The sequence below is a fragment of the Myotis nattereri genome (assembly GCF_964212035.1).
Source record: "Myotis nattereri genome assembly, chromosome: 19".
In the NCBI taxonomy this organism is placed as follows: domain Eukaryota; kingdom Metazoa; phylum Chordata; class Mammalia; order Chiroptera; family Vespertilionidae; genus Myotis; species Myotis nattereri.
Genome location: NC_138095.1, coordinates 1,129,489 through 1,150,346, shown reverse-complemented (window position 1 = coordinate 1,150,346; position 20,858 = coordinate 1,129,489). Strand labels below are relative to the sequence as shown.

General features: G+C 57.8%; 1 protein-coding gene across 1 annotated transcript in view; it reads right to left on the bottom strand.

Annotated features, from left to right (window-relative positions):
• The window catches only part of GRIK4 (glutamate ionotropic receptor kainate type subunit 4), a 234,074-nt gene that overhangs the window by 58,551 nt on the left and 154,665 nt on the right, over window positions 1–20,858 (bottom strand). The window contains exons 8-10 of the mRNA XM_081113547.1: window positions 13,211–13,372; window positions 7,322–7,474; window positions 6,354–6,458 (exon numbers count right to left, since the gene is read on the bottom strand). Of these exons, the coding sequence (XP_080969673.1) occupies window positions 6,354–6,458; window positions 7,322–7,474; window positions 13,211–13,372 (420 nt within the window). The remainder of the gene's footprint in view (window positions 1–6,353; window positions 6,459–7,321; window positions 7,475–13,210; window positions 13,373–20,858) is intronic.

The following is a 20,858-nucleotide window of genomic DNA, read 5'->3' as shown; positions in this document are numbered from 1 at the left end:
CAGGCCAGCAGGCAGGGCCTTCGCCCCGGGAAGGGCCCGCATGGTGTGGGGAAGGGCCCACGCGGTGTGGGGCTCCGTCTGGGAGGGTGGAGGAAGCGTAAAGGGAGGCAGGCTGGCCACCAGCAGTGGCGGGGGGTGCGCACTTGAGGAACGGAGCTGGACTCCCTGGAGCTTCCTGAAGACGCAGGTGCCCGAGGTCTTGGTTTGCAGGGTCTCACACGAACCTCCCCACCTCTGGCTGAGCTGCACGCAGGTCGTTCCAGGAGACCAGCCCCTGGCAAGCTGAGTTGCCAGCTTTGGAAATGAGATATGGCTCGTTCATAGCGCTTTTTCCTCTGCCACGTGGCTGGCTCTGCCAACCTCTCCCTTTCCGCAGGAATGGACTTACACGATCAGAGCTCCAAGGAAGAGGCGACTCGGGCTGGCTCCTGTGAGGAGCTCATGTGCACTGCCCTGGGCATTGCAGCAGGGGGCAAGGGCAGGCATTCATCGACTCCAAGGCCCAGAGTTTAGAAGGAATAAAAAATGTGGAGACCTATTCCGGGAACAAGTTCACATGGTTAACGGAAATCTAGTGTCAGGTGGGGAAGGGGGTTGTCCCTCAGTCGTCTCAGTCTGTGCCATGTGGCTCCGCTGGGAGTGTGGCCCCGAGTTAGGCCTCCTGCTTTAATGGAGGCACCGTGGTGAGAGGCTTGCAGGCCGTGGCATTGGGGACGGGACGCAGGCTGGCTGCGATGCTTGCCTTTCCCTCCTGAGCTCCTGAGGGGACCAGGACTCATGTCTCTTGCATTCCCAGCCCTTGGCACAGAGTCAGCACCCAAAATGCCTATGCTAGGTCCCAGGAAGGAAGGAAAATCAAACTCCTTCAAGTGATTGAAGAGCTGGTGAAACCAGCACGTGGGACACTCGGCTGCTTGGCAGGGCGGGGCAGGGGCAGATGTGACGCAGGCAGTGAGACAGGGCGGGGCAGGGGCAGATGTGACGCAGGCAGTGAGACAGGGCGGGGCAGGGGCAGATGTGACGCAGGCAGTGAGGCAGGGCGGGGCAGGGGCAGATGTGACGCAGGCAGTGAGACAGGGCGGGGCAGGGGCAGATGTGACGCAGGCAGTGAGGCAGGGCGGGGCAGGGGCAGATGTGACGCAGGCAGTGAGACAGGGCGGGGCAGGGGCAGATGTGACGCAGGCAGTGAGGCAGGGCGGGGCAGGGGCAGATGTGACGCAGGCAGTGAGACAGGGCGGGGCAGGGGCAGATGTGACTCAGGCAGTGAGACAGGGCGGGGCAGGGGCAGATGTGACGCAGGCAGTGAGACAGGGCGGGGCAGGGGCAGATGTGACGCAGGCAGTGAGGCAGGGCGGGGCAGGGGCAGATGTGACGCAGGCAGTGAGACAGGGCGGGGCAGGGGCAGATGTGACGCAGGCAGTGAGGCAGGGCGGGGCAGGGGCAGATGTGACGCAGGCAGTGAGGCAGGGCGGGGCAGGGGCAGATGTGACGCAGGCAGTGAGGCAGGGCGGGGCAGGGGCAGATGTGACGCAGGCAGTGAGACAGGGCGGGGCAGGGGCAGATGTGACGCAGGCAGTGAGGCAGGGCGGGGCAGGGGCAGATGTGACGCAGGCAGTGAGACAGGGCGGGGCAGGGGCAGATGTGACGCAGGCAGTGAGACTGGAACGCGCTGGAGGATGGGCCCAGGCGAGGCTGCGGCTGTTCCCTCCCTCGGGCAGCTGAGGAGGACAGTCCTGCATGTGTTAGAGAGTTAGACGAGTGGCCTCGAGGGTCCCTCCCGCTGGCCTGGGCCTTGCTGCTGAGGGAGACCATGCAGCTACAGGCGGCCTCGGTTCTCAGGTCTGAGGCTAACTACCTCTGTGGAGGTGGGTTCAAGACTTTTGCTCTCTCAGCTTCAGTTTCTTTACCCGCAAGATGGAGAGAATAGCTTGTATGCGTGGCTGATAGAAGGACGATAACTTTTCCATACATCTCCACCCCCCTCAGCACAGCGCATCATGTGGAGACACCGACACATGTGAGCTCTTCCTAAGGCTGCGCCAGGGGAGCCCATTACCTGCCCAGTCACTGGCAAGCGGAAGAGGGCGGCATGCACACCCAGTTCCTGTCATCCTGGGTGTCGCCAGGCCCCGTGTGGAAGCTACACCTGCACCGCATGGAGAAAGGCAGTTCCCATGCCCGTGTGCACACAGCGGCCAAGGAAGAGCCGAGATCTGCTTCTGTAGCAGGATGCCAGACCCCCCCCCTTCCTTTGCCCTCCCTCTCCCCAAAGCTTACTGGCCCATTAGACCATTTCAGATCCTCAGATGGAAGATGCGCTCATCTCATCGCAGCCCTGACGGAGTCTCCTGGGGCTGCTCAGAGGCTCTGAGCCTTAGACCAAGTTAAAGAAAGGAAACGGGCCCTCTGACTAGACTTCTGCTTTCCTCTCCTCCTTCCATGTGATTTCTTCCAAGTCAGAAGGGGGTGGTGCTGTTCCTATACTGTCCAGGACATCTGGTGTGTGTGTGGGGGGGGGGGGAGCACGGATGGAGACGGGATCTCACACGGGCAGACGCGGAGGACGGAGCTAGAGACATGGAAACAGTACTACTGCCTTCCACACCCCAACAGGCAGAGGGTTCACCCAGTTCAGCCGTGTCACCCCAGGACGCTAGCATCTCCCCCCACGGGCTCTGCAGAAGCTCCAGGAGCCCCAAGACGGAAAGCCTCCCCGAACCATCAAGCTGTGGCTTGCAGCTGGTAGAGAGTAACCTGAACCCTGGAGGTGATTCTAAAATTGTGATCCTCCCTTAATCGGCCGCCGGCAGGGAACCTGGTATTTGGCTCAGACGCTCACCAACCGTCACCCAGAGTCCCCTCATGGTACTTTCTACATAATCAAAACGAGCTCCTATAGTCGGTAGCCCAGACGGGAAGAAAAAGCAAAACAAAATCCCAAAGAGAAGACGCTGTGCTAGAGAAAGCCCCCCCAGCAGATCCCTGGGAGTCAGGGGCCCCCCTTCCCCCGCTGGCCCATGGCAGGTGGCAGCACAGCAAGAGACCTGAGTAAGATGTGGTGGCTGAGGGGTGCCGGGAAGGTGAGGCGGGGCCAGGAGTGGGAGACGCAAGAGCATGGGCTCCGTGTAGGACGAACAAAGCAGTTCCAGCTCTGCCCAGAGTCCTGGCTAGTCATTGCCTTGGGCCAAGCTCCTTCCCTCCGGAGCCTCAGTCTCCTCATCTGGGAAATGGGTTCATCCCCTGCAAGGCTGTTCCCCAGAGCAGCTGTGCTCTGTGCCAAGGCACCGCACGGTGTCGGGTACACACAGATGCTCAAGAGGCGCCATTCCCTGTGCCCGGCACCTCTCCTCCCTGCAGCGTCACCGTGGACGGGACTGGGAGACTATCAGAGGTGCTGGCATCCCTCCCACCCAGGGAGGCAAGCACAATGTTTATTCCTCAAACCGTCTCTCCCTCCATCGTCACAGGGAAGGACACGTGTGAGGGGCAGGGACGGGGCTGGTGATGGGGGGAGCCCCTGTCCATGCAACCCTCAGAGCAGCCATCGCACTCACCGAGGCTGAGCAGGTGGAGAGCAGCATCCCAACCACCAGGCTGGTGGAAGAAAAGTGGGGGTACCCTTAGGAGGTCACCATCACCCACTGTCTAATCCAATCAGGAGTGTGCGTCCAGCGCTGGCCGATGGTCAGAAGCGCCTCCTCCCTAACGGCGCTCACAGCAGGCCCCTCCGACGGGGCGGGGGGGGGGCGGGGGGGAAGGGGGAGGCATTCTGTGCAGAGGCTGCTGCTGACCAGCATCTTCTACCAGGCGTGTCCGGCTCGGCGTGGTCAATGGCCACCTGCACTAATCATCTATCCGGCTGGTGGGTAAGAACATGCAGATTCTTGGAATGCTCCCCGTTTTACTAACTCAGAATTGTGGGGCCTGGGAGTATGCATTTAAGGGCAAACACCCCTGGTCATGCTTGTGCACCCCAAGGCCTAGCAGCCCCACCTGCACCAACAGTGTGTGCTGCTGGTGGCTGGCGGTGAGTCTGAAAGGCTGACTCTGCAGCCAGAGCCCGAGAACTGCCCCTCTGAGCGGCAGCTGCTGGTGAAGAGGTACTTTGAGCTGCATCAGCTGCCGTTAGAGGGCAGGGTGGGACCAGGGCCATCGATGCTGGATGGAAGGGGAACTGGAGGGGCTCTTCCCAGGAGACCAGCAGGAAGCAGGTGGGAGCCAGAGGAGCTTCCTGCGTGGAGGTGGGTCCCACAGGTGGGGCGGGCTGGGGCAGGCTGGGGCGGGGCCTGGCGAAGGCACTGTCCTCCTAAGATCGAGCTCCACCATGACTAGCTTCACACGCTCATTTCCTTATCGTTCTGTTTGTTCCTCTAACACTAACCACTGCCGACTTTATGTTACACTTGCATTTGTTTGTGTATTGTCTGTCCCTAGAATAATGTCCATAAAAGCAGACATTCTGCCATTTTCTGACCTGGGCCTAGAAGGGAGCCAACACGCAGGAGGCATGTGCTCAGCAGGTACTTACTGAAGGAGCGACTGTTTGCTTCACACCCGCCTGGCACGGAGCTCAGGGAAAGTCAGCAGCGATTTCCCAACAGGCGGAGGCCCCATGTTCAGGGAGTGCCCTGAGGGCACCACAGGAGGTTAATGGCCCTTTTGTCATCTCAGCCCCCAGACCGTGCTCTCTCTCAGGGCGGCCTCCCCACCTTCGCTCCCACAGGATCCATAAACGATGTCAGGAAATGAAGCGGCACCTTGTGAGACTCAGCCTGGTGTCAGGCCGCCTACCAGCCGGCCGTCTGGGACGCCAGGAGCGGCCGCAGCTGTGGCTGCTTAACGCTCACACAGCCTGCCCAGGGCGGCGAGGAGCTCACACGGCCAGGACTTGGCTCTTGGCTCTGCCTGGGCCTCTCCTTTCGTGTTTTGTGATCTGAGAAGGTGGCCTGCCGCATGGCCTGGTGTACTCAGTGTCCTCCTGGAAGGAGCTGGATCTGGGGGCCTCCAGAGCTGGGCGCAGAGGGGCCGGCGGGAACGTGATGGGCCCAGCGCTGGCCCGGGCACCTCAGGATCACCGTGGGGCCTGACGCATTGCTCCCTTGCCCTGTCCTCGGGCACCGCCTCAGTCTCCTGGTGGGTAGTCTAAAAATCTACCTTTTCACCAAACTACCAAGGTGACTTTACTGCCTGATTGACTACAATGGTTAAGAACCTGGGCTTCAGCGTTAGAGGTTTTGGGTTCAAAACTAGTTGTCCTTTCTAATTGTTCAAGGCCAAGTCTGTCAGCATTCTCAGTTTCCCCGCTTATAAAGTAGGGGCTCATACAGAGGGCCAGCCCTGTGGGGTCCATGAGAAAACACATATGACACATTTATATGACTAATGGTAAGACCTTGGTAAACAAAACCTGCTATGACGACGATGAAGAAGAAGAAGGTGATGATGATGACGATGACGATGACAAAGGTGATGAATCTCAGCCTCCCTGGGAGGCACCCTGCGGTGCTGCGTCCCCTGTCAGCTGCCCAGACAGCCAGGAAGCCGTTGCTGTGCCTGCTTCTTGCTTGCTCAGTGCACTGCACCTTGTGCCTCAGGCTTCCTGAGGTTGGCGAAGGGCTAGGCTAAGAAAGGCAGCTGATGGTTAGGGTGACAGGAGGTTGGGAAACCCTCAGAGAGTCACTTGGGGTGGTTGTCAGGATCCCTGTTTCTTCCTATGCAGTAGAATTGGAGGAAAGGAGAAGGTGGATGGAGGAGAATAAAGAGAAGAGTCGGGAGCTGGAAGGAGCTATGAAGGACAAAGCACCCTAAGCCGATGGGAGAAGATGGGGAGCAGAGAGGACAGGAGGGGCGTCATTGGCAGGTGTGGGGAGGGGAGCTGGGCTGGTCAGAAAGGAGCTGACAGGGGAGAACTGGCCAACCCTTCCAAAGCTAAACAAGGTCCTCCGTCCCCATGGGATTCCATCTGTGCCTCACCAGCAAGCACCTGGGCTCTAACACGGTTCCAGGGTCAGGGCAGGATCCAGGGAGGAGAATAATCCAAGCGCGGACAAGGCTCAGGCATTGCTTCCTTCCATGATCGTCCCCCCCTCCCCCCGCCTCCCCTTGCCCCATGGCAAAGCATGATGCCTCCTTCTTGGTATCTCACTGGGGCTGTGTCCCATGGCCCCACTGGCTGAATCTGGGGGCAGGCAGCAGGGAGCAGTGCAGCCAGGAGCCTGGCCTGAGGGGCAGCCTATTGTTGTTGGGGATAATGGAGAGCAGGAGGCCGTCCTGAGTGCCAAGGAGAAACAGACTGGGGGCAGGGAGAGGAACAATGAGGGTGTCTGCCGCGGTGGTGCCAGAGCCAGGCTTACCTGCCGAAAGCCATTCCTGGTGAACTGTAAGATTTTCAAGGCATAGTTGGACCTCTGGCCTTTGCTGTTGAATTCAATGTGGCCGGTGAGACCTTCCAATTCTACCTGTCCAGGAGAGAGTGAGTTACAGCACCACACAGGTCCCGGGCCTCTCGGCCTCAGGAGCGGCCACGCGTGTGCTGCTCAAGGATGCCTGACAGCATGCCCTGCAAAGGGGACAGAGGCCATTCCCCTGTCCACCTCCCAGCCACAGGCTTTTGAAGCCACACACGCGATGACTGGAACCAATCCAGAACCGGCTGGGGCTGGAGGGGAAGAAGGATGCCCCACCCCTAAGGACCTCACAGCTGCTGCCTAAATCAATGCAACACCAAGAGGCCAGCTGGAGTTCAGACCCCCCTGAACCCCTCCTGCTGGCCCTCGGCTGTTCCTAGGGCAGCTTCCTCCCGCCCCTGCCCCCACCCCCATCCCCAGTGCAAGTCAGGACAACCTGACTCAAATGCAAAATCCAAGCTGCTCGGCCCAGACGTGATGTCTGCTTCCTGGGCTAGGGACCCACATCCACCCACATCCACCCACGGGAGGACACGTGGCTGAGGGAATCAGGGACCAGCACCGAGTCAGAGTGCTGGCCTGAGGGGTCCCTGTCTACAGCAGCAGCGTCCCCCCACCTTGAGTGCAGTTTTGCTGGGACCACCTGTGAGCCCAAGGCTCAGGTTCCAAGCCCAGACCCAGGAGGCCCTGAACTGTCGTAGGCTCTCCAGGGCCATCGTCTTGTGAGCAGACTTGCCATGGATTCCGGTGATTTTAGGGGTTAGGGAACAAGGTGACCCTCGATCCACGGCAGGGGCTGCCTCAGGTCACTGTTTCCTCTGGGCTGAGATAACTGAGGGGGCCTGCAAGTGAGGGGCTTGGAAGCGACTCTCCCGCTGGCTGGCCGGGCGTGGCCCCGAGCCCCACCCCCTCACCATGCGCAGGTAGTTCATGAGGCTGGTGCCGTGCTGCCAGATCTGGGCTGAGCCGCAGGACAGGGCCTTCACGCCGATCTCCTGGCTCCGGTTCAGCTCCCGCACCGCAGTCACCACAGCGTAGAGGGCATCGAACAGCAGGGCCGAGGAGAGCTGGGAAGGGCAGAGGGCAGGAGGCATGTGGGTAGGCGGGGGGAGGAGCAGAGAGAGGAAGGGACAGGTGTAAAGGAAGGGAAAGGGAAAGGGGAGAAAAGAGCAACAGGAGGAAGAAAAGAGAAAAGCAAAATAGAGAGGAGATCAGGATGCACCTGCTGCCTGAGGCTGCCTCCTGTCCCGGGACCAGCTCCAGCTGCCCTCACAGCCCAGCGGCCCGCCCAAGGCGGACAGAGCAGCAACGGGCCCTGTGGGGTTGGGCCAACAAGCTCCAGGGCCCACATGCTTTCCAGGAGATCCTTTCTCTCTGCTCCAGGGAAGCACCCACTGTTACTGCTCGCAGGAATCCCCCCAAGGCAATGGGGCTGCCTGTCCCAGGGAGAGGAAGGCGCCCAGCCACTACCCTCAGACATGCCCTCTCTACAAGACTCAGGTGACGGCGACTTCTTCTGGGAAGACCCCTAGATGCTGCTCATAGCTGTCCACACTATCTCAGCCCACTTTGTACTATTGATTTGATGGGTATGTATGACATTCATGGCCAGTTGAGTAAGGCCCTATTTCTGTGGTAGATGATAGTGAAACAGCGGAGGGGCTCGGGGAGACAGGGCACATAGAGGTTAACATGAGACTGAGTCAGGGGGGCCCACAAAGGGCTGTGGGGGTCCACAGAAGATGGCGCCTCTGGTTGGATGATCAAGGAAATGCTTCCTGGAGGAGGCAGTGCTGGAACTGAGCACTAAAGGACTTTGGTAGAGAAAGTATTGATGCTGAGAGTGGGGAGCAGCGAAGGCAGGGAGAAAGGCGTTCCAGAGATGGAACTGTGTGAGCAAAGACACAGAGGTGCAGTGCGCAGAGCACCGGAGGGGGCGCAGGCGAGGAAGAAACCAGAAGCCAGAGGTGAGGCAGGGTCGTGCTGTGGAGCCTCAAGACCAGGGGGCAGAGGCCAGTGCAGTGCTGTCTATATCTGCAGCTCCCTGTTGCACTGCAAACAAGCTCTCAGGGCAGGAACACATGGGCCTGATCTCTACAACCCGTACGGCACACCCACCATGACCTGGCCGGTGGTTGGCCTCCAACATATTTATTGAATCAAATTAAATTCGGGGTGAAACCTGCCCACGGGCTCAGCCTCAACACTACATCAAGTTAAGTTATGTCAGCGTCCCTCAGGGCGGGAAAGGCTGAGGGGTGTGGGTGGCAGTGGTAGACGCAGAAAAACAGAAGACACTTGTCCTTGGGGATGTGCCGTCCAGGAGGGGATGGCACTGGGCTGCGCACATGGGTCCCAGACAACAGAAACCGCTGGAAGCAACTACGGGGCCAGCACTGAGCAGAGACCTGGGGGTGGGGGTGGGGGGCAGGAGCGGCCTCTAGGAGGAGGGTATCAGGTGCCAAAGCCCAGAGAACCCTCCTTACTGCAGCCTTGCAGACGCAGCTCGCCCTGCTGTTGCCACACCTTCCCACCAGGCCCCAGTGCTCCCCTCCCCACTCCGTCTGAACACGGTTTCCTTGGCGGATGCTCTCTTATTAGCCAGCACCCCGGGTGCTGGAGTTCGTGAGTGCCCGCTCCTGGTCTTTCCGGAATCTCAAACTCCAGGGTCCTCAAGACTCTCTGAGTGCTTCGAGTGAGATCAACTTCAGCTGGGGATGCTGGGGCAGAGAGCAGAGGGAGGGACATCCTCAAGGCACCTGTCTCCTCTCCATCTGCGTCCTGCCTTCAGCAAGGTGCCTGGTGGCCTGTGACATGCCCCCAGGACACTCTGGCTCCCCAGGCCCTCTCCGCAGCTCAGCCTGATTTGATGTGAACAGGACAGCCCTGAGCCCAGACGCCTCCTCTTCTAGCCCAGCCTCCTCAGGGTCCTTCAGACGCCACAGACAGTCCTCGCTGGCAGGCTCGGCAATCTGCCCGGGACCCTCGCCCAGGTCCTCACCAGCTCGTCTGGGCCTCACCTCCACCTCAAGCTCCCCTCTCAAGCTCCCCTCCCCGAGTCGCCAGCTCGCTCCTCACCCAGCCTGTGAGAGCCCGCACTCCCAGCCAGCGGGTCCCGTCGCAGTGGATCTCCATCCCCAACTCTCTGTTTGCTCTCCTGATTGCTTTCTGCCTCTGGTTTCATTTACTAATTTCGCTCTGGAAAGTTTGGGACTGCAGTTCTAGTTCAAAACCATTCTCTCCTGTGTCCTCGCCTGGCCTCCTCGCTGCCATCTGGGACCTCTGTCCTCCCATCGCCCCCTGGCATGACCCTCGTCTCTCTGTGGCCTCCCTTCCCATGTGTGGGTGCCTGCCTCTGGTTGTGTCTCTGTTCCTCCTAAGTATTCAATCCCCCAAATGCCTCAAACTTCATTTAAAATCCTGTCCTCTTTCTTGGCACCAAAATGTTGCTTGGCAAGAAATCCTCAAGTTTCCTGTGTTTATATTTTCATTGGTTCTTCATTGTTATGTTCTCTTGAGCTGTTTGTACATTGTTTAGGGGAAAGGCTATGAATTAAGATGAGTCTATCTGACTCAGAAAGTTGTGGCTCGGTTTCTCCCCGTCCCTGAAATAGAACAGAAAGCATCTCCTACACACGGCCACCTCCACGGGTGGCCCAAGGCCCCCTTGGACACCATTTGTCACTGAGCATTCGCAGCTTGAACTTCACCCCCAATACGATACCAGGGCAGAAATTATTAAAATCTCACAGAATAGTTCTTACAGCCTGGGTTTTATTCAGTGAAATAAACACTTACAAACATCTGTTTTAGCATAAATTCTAATTACTTAATCTAACCGCATGTAATTTCAGTGCTTTTCCATGCTCTCATTCTGGGCAGCATGATCAATGGGGATGGCATAACCCAGTGCATGTTATTGCCACCCATGACACTCTTTCCTCTCATCGGCTCAGGCGAGAAGCACATTTGCAGCTCGCTGTCTGTCTGTCAGGCCCAGGGGTGCAGCTCGCTGTCGGGCCCCTGGGGGTGCAGTTCACTGTCTGTCGGGCCCCTGGGGGTGCAACTTGCTGTCTATCGGGCCCTTGGGGTGCAGCCTGGGGGACTTTCTCTGCTGCTGCTCCTCAGTCGGCCACTCCCTCTCCCGGCCCTTCGAGCTGCCAGCAAACTCCCCACAGGGACCCCTGCCAGGGGACATGTCAGGTGAGGAAGGCAGAGAGGCTTGCACAAGTCAGGAGGAAAGAAATAGGAGAGAAGAAGGAACAGAAAGAGAAAGAAAGGCGGTTACAGGACAGAGGGAGGTGGAAAGGACAGCATGAGGAAAGGAGGGAGAAGAGAGGGATGGGAACTGAGATGGAGAGAGACAGGGAGAGGGCAGAGGACCACGGAGGCCAGGAGAGAGGGGAGGAGCGTTGGTCCCCTGAGCTGGGGGCCCTGGCTGTTGGAGCAGCTGATGAGAGACAAGGTGGGACTATGCTCCCAGCTCCCAGCCAGTGGCAAAGCAGAGCCGGTGGTGCTGGGACCTGGAGGGGATGGAGGGGATGGAGGAGGCTGCTTTCTAAAGGTTGTTGCTAAGTGAGACACCTGGCGGGGGGCGGGGGGGGCAGGGCGAGGGGAGATGTGTGCTGGCACCTGTGGGCTCCTTCCACATTCTTTGATGTGAGTTCCTGTAAACCCTTCCTTCCTCCGGAGGCCACAGAGCCCAAGCTGACTGAGAGGCAATGCATGACCCCTAGCTGACCCCTAGCTGATGCTGAGAGGCACCAGCTACGTAAATGCTTGTTGTGAGATTAGGGGCTGGTGTTTAAATAGCATTTCTGTTGCGAAACCTTCCTGATACAGTTAGTAATGCCTACCCCGTGGCTGACACACAGGAGGTTAAGTTAGCTCATTCGATGCAGTTTATCTTCCTGATAATCCTCGGAGATGGCCAGGCACAATCAGCTCAAAATTACAGATCAAACATGCGAGGTCAATGGCTTGCACACCCTGAGCTCAGTGGCCGGTCCTCCTGGCTCCAAGCCCAGCACACGACTCAGCCAGAGCACAGCCAGGAAGGCACTGCCTGCATCGGGCCTCGAGGCTCTCCTCTCCGTCTGTGGTCCATGTGGCACCATGGAAGGGCTGTGACCCTCGTGAGGAAGCTGGAAAGGGGAGCAGGGACCTTGTGCTGCTTTCAGCAGGTGCCCGGTGAGGGTTGGTCGGCGATGGAGGGGAGGAAGTGATTTTGTTTCCTCTCCTAAAATGGTGTTCTGAGCCATTCAAGTCTACCGGCACCTCACTAGAATGCTGGGGTGATGGCGGCAGGAAGGGAGGGAAGGCCAGGACGGGCTTGTCTCCCTGCAGGAGGACGCACCTGGCCCATCATGACACTGGGCTCGAGGGCGTCCCTCACTGCCCCCCAAGCCCTACCAGGGCGAGGACCTCCTTCCAAATCCTTCTTGTGGATTCTCACCTTTCAGGTCAAAACACCGCATTCAGTGCAGCGAGGGGTTCCCTGGACTCGGCTCTACGCCCCTCCCCATCGTTCTTCCCATCAACGCCCCCTGCTCTGCAGGTGCCCCCTCCTTCCTAAGGCTTCCCCGCCACATAATGCAGCCGGCAGCGCTGGGTGGAAGGTCATTTTATCCTTCGGCCCACCCACTGCGAGGTCACCATCCTGGCCACCTACCAATTAGGTGCCCATGTGCACCGTCCAGCGTCGTCCTTGCCTCTGGACATGTCTTCTCAAAGCCAGGGCCACTCCCACGTTAAAGCCCAGAAGAAGACGCCACGCAGGAAGGCACCCAGTTCCTACACCTGATTGTCTCCCATTTCTCTACATCGTCAACTCACATCCCACCTGCCTCCCTGGCCCGCTCAGTCATTCATTTGACAGACGCCCGCTGGCTGCTTCATCTGGCTGGCCAGTCGACAGTGCAGTGTGCACAGGAGGGGCGGTCCTGGAGAAAGGCCAAAGGCAGTGGTCAGAACTGTGACCTGTGAGCGGCCTGGCCTGGGCTCTGAGCCCACCTCCTCTGCTCCTGAGCTGTGGCCTGGCTGCTTCCTTCACCTTCTGGCCTCAGTACCATCATCTTAAAGCAGAGTCCCTGGCAGCAGCTCCCTCAGAAAGTTGTCTGATCATCACAGAAGCTGCCTGATGGGGCTTAACCAAAACCCAGCGAGGACAGGGCCTAGGAAGCCACCCCTGCCCGTCTCCTCAGAACCTGCCTTTTGCAAATGGGCACAGGCAAACCCATGCCCCGCCCTACATGAAAGGACGTCACACCCAATGGGGAGCGGCAGGGACACCTTTGCTTCCACTCACAAGGAGGGAGCGGAAGTGTGAGGAGAACACGGTGAGGGCCCCGCGCACTCCTCTGGGTGAGCACCTCCTCGGGGCCGTGGTCCAGGTGTGAGAGGAGCACTGGACCCGGAGTCAGACCCTCAGAATCTAGTTTTTCGTGCAAAACGCCTGGCATCTGCCCTTGAACGAGACCCCCACACCGCCCACTCCCAAGTGGCCTGCGTTCCCCATCTGAAAAGTGAGGGACAGACGAGCTAAGAGATTTCCAGTAGCAATGTCCTTGGGTTCTAAACACGGGCAGTTCTCAGCAACAGTGGTCAGGAGTGTGGCCCGGGAAGCTCCCCGCACGCTGTCCCCACATCTCCCCCCAGCGTGCTGGTGACACGCACAGCATGGATGCGCTGTTTCCTGGAACCCCCTTCCAGCTGGGCCTGGAGAAGGCGGGCCCCAGGAGGCTTGTGCCCTGGCTGCCCACAGAGGGAGGCCCCAGCATCGGGAGGGCTCGGGTGGCACTCACTGCGGGCCCGCGGAAGGGTGCGTGGTCACAGTTCTCCTGCCAGGACTGGTTGAGGCTCTGTGCAAACTCTCGGAAGAAAGTGTGGGATTGGTTGAAAATGGAAAATCCCAGGATGTTGACACGGTCATCCACGAGGCTGTCCACGCTCTGGAGCGAGAACTCCTGGAAAACCCACAGTCAGGAGAGAGCAGAGTTAGGAAGGGGGACATGGGAGGGACTCGCTGGCACCACTCACCGTCCCGCGAGTCAGATGCACACTCAGGCCATTCCTCTGCTGGGCAGGGAGGCCCCAGCAAGGGCTGAGCTACTCTTCTGAGAGCAGGAGCTGGGAGAAGAGGAAATGAGCAGCAGGGTCCCTAAGAGCTTGTGTAGGGTTCGGGGAGGAGAGGAAGAACACTCATGTGCCTGATGGAGGCAGCAGTGTCACACGAGGTGCCCACCGAGCTATCGGGAACAGTGTGTAGGCATTTGCTGGGCAAAAAATGGGAACGGGCAACAGCCACTCAGGCAGAAGGCCCTAGGCCACGAAGGCTGAGCGGGGAAGAAGCGTGTGGCTCTTCCACTCGCTGCCCACAGTGCCCAGGGATAGCGGCATCACTTCTCAGAGTGTGGTCCGAGGAACCTGCCACCAGGCTCACTGGCAAATTTAACAGGAGTGATGCCTCTGGTGCCTACCTAGTGCCCCTGAAGCGGGGCTCTGGGGCGCGGCACTTTCAGCAGGTCCGCAGGCGTTATGCACTCTGAAATTTGGGGTTTACTGGGTTAGCACATAGGGTACACAGGGTGGGGAGTGGTGAGAAATGAGCTGGACAGATTGGCGGGGCCAAGCCTGGGCAGTGCCAGCCAAGGAGCTGGCGCTCTGTCCTGTAAGCGATGGGACCCGAGGGGGCGGTCACAGAGAAGGGACAAGGATCAAATTTGCTTTCTTCAAACCTGCAGGCTGAGGACAGGGCTCCTTTATTATGTCATTTTCATTCATTACAACACTTGGGTGTCTACTGTGCACCAGGCGCAGGCGCAGGCCGTCCGGAGGAGCGTGCAGGCTCAGGAGCCAGTGCCTGAGGAAGTGCCTGCAGCAGCCGTGCTGGGCAGGTGGGGCTGTCCTTCCGCGCAGGCAGCCAGGGAGCTCCCCTCCGGGGGGGCAGTGACATTCAGAAGCTCAAGGGGATTCTCCCAGAACCCATGTCACCTGGTCACCTGGCCCCAGCCAGGTCTCATCTCAGCAAACTAAAGCCCCAAGCCTGGGTCCCATGGAAGCCAGTCCCTGTCAAGGGAGAACAGCCCTCCTCAGGGGGCTGAGCTTGGAGCCCTGGCCCCTCTGTTCACTGGGCGCCCCGCGCCCCTGGACCCCTCTGTTCGCTGGGCGCCCCGCACCCTGAACCCCTCTGTTCGCTGGGCGCCCCGCACCCCTAGGCCCCTCTGTTCACTGGGCGCCCCGCGCCCTGGGCCCCTCTGTTCACTGGGCGCCCCGCGCCCTGGGCCCCTCTGTTCACTGGGCGCTCCGCGCCCTGGGCCCCTGCAGCAGGCCAGGTGTCAGGGTGTGGATGATTCAGCTCTCTGATCCCGCTCTGAGAACAGCGCCTTCATATGCGGTTCACTTTCGTGCAGGAAGTCCCTTTCATCACATGCTCATTTCGAGCGCCTCACACAGAGCCCGCAGCCAGCAGGCTCATGGCGGGTACAGACCCCGACAACCCACTGCCATGCAGCCCGATGGGCAGATGCGGTGCCTGGAGCAGATTCCCTGGCTGCCTCCTCCAGGACAGCGCTGTTCTCCTCGGTGGTCTCTCCCTGAGACTGAGCTCCCCCAGGCCCCTGCGCATCTTTGCATCCTCCCTTTGGTCTGTGCCAGGCAATGCCGGGACCAGGTTGTGCGGAGCTCCCTGTGCAGAGTCCAGCCACTCCATGCAGCTTGCAGACTGAAGATCCCTTTGGGAGATGCTGTAAAGATCCCTATGGAGACACCAGCCCCTGACACTCTGAGTTGCTTGATGATTCATTGTGTTTTGGGTCCCACCACGTTCCTGTTAGGGGAACGGAATGTGCCAGAGAACAGAGAGACTCCTAAGCTGATATTCTGTCCTAACACGGCAGCTGCCCACGTGCTGGGGCTATCGCCAGCGTGAGGCAGATGGCTAATGAGAAGGATGCATCTCAAGGGAGGGTGGCCGGGGCACCAGGCAGGCGGCTGCCGGCACCCAGGGTCCTCACTGATATGGCTGGGTGGGGACCAGAGAGGTGTCCCCTCTCCCTTGTCTCCTGTCCTGTGGGCAGCTGGAACCTCTCCTCCATCCTCTCCCCACATACATGGCCTGACGGGTCTCAGATGCCCACAGACTCACTGTGGCGACTGGGGGCATATAGTAGGTAAGGGCTCTGTGCTCAGATCCAGGCTCCTCACCACAGTGATGTATGGCCTTAGGGAAGGCCTTTAACTCTCTAGTCTTCAGGCACCTGCTTTGTAAAGTGGGAACAATAAAGACAGCGACCTCAGAGGCTGTTTCAAGGAACATATAAGATGCACGCACAGGCTTAGCATCATATCTGCACATGGGAAGTGCTCAACATGTGATAGTTACTGAAATGCTCTACGAGACCTTGGGAGTGCCGCCTTGGAGATCTGAGTTAGGAAGGTTCTTCCTGTCCTGGCCAGTTTGGCTCGGCGGATAGAGCGTCGGCCTGCGGACTGAAAGTCCTAGGTTCAACTCTGGGCAAGAGCACATGCCTGAGTTGCAGGATTGATCCCTAGTAGGGGGTGTGCTAGAGGCAGACGATCAATAATTCTCTCTCATCATTGATGTTTCTATGTCTCTCTCTCCCTTCCTCTCTGAAATCAATAAAAATATATATTTTTTTTTTAAAAAAGGAAGGTGTTTCCTTCGAATGTATGTTTAGTAAGAATGAATGTTCACTGCACACTCCTTGGACAGCCCTTCTAGAAGTCAGCCAGTCTGTCTTCTGGCCTTTTCATTCCTACTTTCTTATCCCTCACAATTATATTCTTTTTTTTAAAGTCCCCTTAAGATGAAAAGATCTAGAATCTTCCTTGATAACTCATTCCGTTTATAGTAACTCACGGGAGAGCTTGTAAAAGAACCACAGAGGCAGCAGTGTGTTTCTTATAACAGTGTCCCAGGGCACGCTGGGAGTCTTCTCCCTAAGCCCCCTCATTTGTGAAATGCTTCTTGTGACTAAGCTTAGCCTCCCTGAATGAAACTGAACACTGGTTCCTAAACAAATATGGGAAACAGCTGCCAGCTTCTACATGATAACACCCTCTAAGCCAGTGCTTCCCAAAGTGTGTTCCCCAGGGAATTAGCATTCCCAGGAGCCATTAATAAAAACTTCATAAAAAGAAAGTTTCATGTTCAAATAAAATTAGAAAGCATTGGATGAGATATCTGCCTCTTTAAGATTCACATTTATCCACCTGTAGTGCCTTACAAATGTGCAACATGGAGCTGCAGCTGGATTCTGGTTCACCCTGCACTTCCCAGCACACTGTCCTTCCAGCACACTGCCCTTCCAGCCCACTGCCCTTCCAGCACGCTGCCCTTCCCAGCACACTGCTCTTCCCAGCACACTGCTCTTCCCATCACACTGCTCTTCCCAGCACACTGCACTTCCAGCACACTGCCCTTCCAGCACACTGCCCTTCCCAGCACACTGCCCTTCCCAGCACACTGCCCTTCCAGCCCACTGCCCTTCCAGCCCACTGCCCTTCCAGCACGCTGCTCTTCCCAGCACACTGCTCTTCCCATCACACTGCTCTTCCCAGCACACTGCACTTCCAGCACACTGCTCTTCCCAGCACAATGCTCTTTCAGCACACTGCCCTTCCAGCACACTGCCCTTCCCAGCACACTGCACTTCCAGCACACTGCTCTTCCCAGCACACTGCACTTCCAGCACACTGCTCTTCCCAGCACAATGCTCTTTCAGTACACTGTCCTTCCAGCACACTGCCCTTCCAGCCCACTGCCCTTCCAGCAAGCTGCCCTTCCCAGCACACTGCTCTTCCCAGCACACTGCTCTTCCCAGCACACTGCTCTTCCCATCACACTGCTCTTCCCAGCACACTGCACTTCCAGCACACTGCCCTTCCAGCACACTGCCCTTCCAGCACACTGCTCTTCCAGCACACTGATCTTCCAGCACACTGCCCTTCGAGCACACTGGCCTTCCAGCACACTGCCCTTCCATCACACTGCCCTTCCAGCACACTGCCCTTGAAGCATACTGCTCTTCCAGCACACGGCCCTTCCAGCACACTGCTCTTCCCAGCCCACTGCTCTTCCCAGCCCACTGCTCTTCCAGCCCACTGCTCTTCCCAGCCCACGGCTCTTCCAGCACACGGCCCTTCCAGCACACTGCCCTTCCAGTCCACTGCCCTTCCAGTCCACTGCCCTTCCAGCACACTGACCTTCTAGCCCACTGCTCTTCCAGCGCACTGCCCTTCCAGCACACTGGCCTTCCAGCACACTGCCCTTCCAGCAAACTGCTCTTCCAGCACACTGCCCTTCCAGCACACTGCCCTTCCAGCCCACTGCTCTACCAGCACACTGCTCTTCCAGCACACTGCACTTCCAGCCCACTGCCCTTCCAGCCCACTGCCCTTCCAGCCTACTGCCCTTCAGCACACTGCACTTACAGCCCACTGCCCTTCCAGCACACTGCCCTTCCCGCACACTGTCCTTCCCGCACACTGCCCTTCCAGCACACTGGCCATGGAGCCTCTCAGTTTCTTCTTTCAGACACACATTGGGAAATGCTGCTCCAAACACAGTGAAACATGCATTATACACCCAAGTTCAGATGATGGAGAGGGATTTTTCATAAACTTAACACATTCGAGGACTGTAGGGGATTAGAGTCCTGGTTCCTGCCCACCACAAGCTCTAACTCAGAAAGTACAACTCCCTCTCTTTTTCAGGCCCAGCTCCCCAGCCTCAAGGCCTGGCTGCCACCCCTTAACTAAATGGCAGGTAGGGCTGGGAGCGCTGGGCTGAAGCAGGTGCGCATGGATCCTGATTCTCTCCTTATAAATATGCTGGGAAGAGAAATCCTAAGGTCCCCTCCCCAGGATCTGGATGCCATAGTGGCAGCACCAGAGAGGGAGCAGAGGGTGAGGAACAGAGAAATGGCCACCTGGCGAGGCTGGGGGAGGGGGACGGCTGAGCAGCGGCGACACCCAGGCCTTCCCAGCCTGCCTGGCATCGGGGAAGCCTGTGTTCCCACAGCCATCTGCTCCCGGGAAGAGGAAGGCAGAACACTTCGACCCCGCAGCTGTGACTGTCTCCATCCTGTGCCTCCGCGACTAAATAACTATTAACTGTGAACAGAAGCTCAGGGTCAAGCTGACATGAGACATGGTGGACACTGTGCTCCTCACCGAGGCCCTGCACCCCCATTAAGATCAGCCTCCTTCCCAGCCACGGGGTCGAAACCTCTCTGTCCAGGTCCTAGCTCATTAGCCTCAGGCATGTAGCGACCCAGTGCACCGCCCCATCTCACCAGCGGTGCAGCAGGCTGTTGAGGAAGGTGAGTGGAGCTGTCAATCAGCAGTCTTGGCCTGCCCCATCTCTGTAGCAGGGCCAAGGATGGGCTCCCGCAGCTGGCAGCTCGCTGTCCAACATGCTCAAGGTCACTCAGGAGGTGTGACCAGGGAAGGATTCAGGGCACTGGTCTCTCGGGTGACTCCCACAGCAGGAGGGAAATGCACATAATAGATTTTTGAGATCTTGACCATTTTTGCCTCATTCATTTCATAAATCCACAAGCATTCCCTCTAGGACACTCATCGTGTGTTCGGCACGAGAGACAACGCTGAGCAGGCTGGTCCCTGCTCACAAGGTGCTCATTCTCAGAGGCCAGTGGGAGGCACGTTCCCCCAAATGGTCAGTATAAGAGCCAGGAAGGCAGGCAGAGGTGGTCCCTTATGCCAGTATTTCTGTTGCTTTTCCTAAGCTGAGGGCTGATTGCAGAGCTGAGGTCTGAGAGATGCTGTCATCAGTCACTGCCATCTTGGCACACATCAGGCTCTGAGGAGATGGGCTGGACCTGGGTCACAGGACAGGACTTCTGGGCAAGGGCGAGGGAGAGTCAGGGAGCTGCCCTACTCAGGCAACCTGGACAGCGAAGGGCACTGGAAAGATAGGCAACCCAGGCAAGAACAAGGACACGCATGAAGAGGAAAGTCAAGCACTTCACATGGGAAACAGGAAGGCAGGAGACTGCATCCAGCCATTTACCACCTCTTCATCCAACCATGAAGCAACAGCGTTTGAGTCTATGGAGCCCTAGACTTTCCTCAGAGGAGGAAGGACTTGGCCCGGCTGTCAGTGACGGGGGCAGCCAAGGCTAGATCCTGGGCCCTCCATGCCAACTCCTCTGCTGAAAACGCCGGCAACTTTGCAGGACAGATTGGTCTTCTGGGACCGGGACCTTCCTTAGTGGCTCTGGCTCCCCTCTTCGTCACACCCCGGCTCCACCAGGGCAGGCTCCGTGCTCTTCCTCAAGCCCATGCCAGGCCTCTGCCTACAGGTCACACACTCCCATTCTCATTCCTAACCAGCTTTTGTAAGCTCCTCACCCAAGGATAATTTTTTCTATTGATTTCTAGAGGGAGTGAAAGGGAGGGAGGAGGGGGGGAGAGAGACACTGACATGAGAGAGACACATCAATTGGTTGCCTCTGCATGTGTCCTTCTGAGGCTGGGGAAACTGCAGCAAGGTAAGTGCCCTTGACTAGGAACGGAACCCACTGATGCTCTAACCACTGAACAACCGGCCAGGGCTCTAACCAGCTTTTCATAAATGATTCAAAGAAAGCCATACCTGTAAACTTTTCTTTAAGCCCCCTCTCCCCCTAGCACCAAAGGCCACCTCCTCTGGGCGTCGGCATCTCTCATTTGCAGACTGAGCGCTTTTTAAGCCACATCCCAATGTTGCTTGCATTCCCCAGCACACAGTAGGCATTTAATAAATGCTTGATGAATAAGTATAGTTCATTTTAACATTTGCTTAATCATGTCTGACTAATCATAATCCTATAACCTGGGCCAAGGACTTCCCGCTGTCAGCCAAATGCAAATACAAAGACTAATTCTTCTGTCGATGCCTCCGGATCTCCTTCCAAAGATCCCTGCTGCTCGTGCCTCCTAAGCACACCCTCCTCTGACGGCCAAGGTCAGAGAGCACGTACAGGAGGCGTAGCAGCGGGAGAGAGCACAGCTTTGGAGCAAAGTTTCTCTTTAAAGTGCTGTGGTATCCATGTATGTCACTGTCAGATCTGCCACCACTCGGGGTCTGCATTCGGTGGGTGGTGCCTTGGGAGCTCAGACACATGGGGACACTCACTCCGTTACTCTTTTCTAGCTGCACTAAAAACATATTTATTCACCAAAGCGTACTGTGCTGTGCTGTGTGTTCCTCCTAAAGGCTCAATAGAACTGAAATATGTGGACAGTCTTAGTAATTTTACAACCAACTACACTTCAGAGTCAACTGCTCCAGCACTTAGAAAGGTGTCTAACTGATGGATGTGGCTCTTGGCCAGCTCAGTGAGTGCAGGCGTGCGTGTGCGTGTGCATGCATGTGTAGGGATGTGTGTGTAAGAATGCATGTATGTGTAGGGGTGTGTGTGTGTG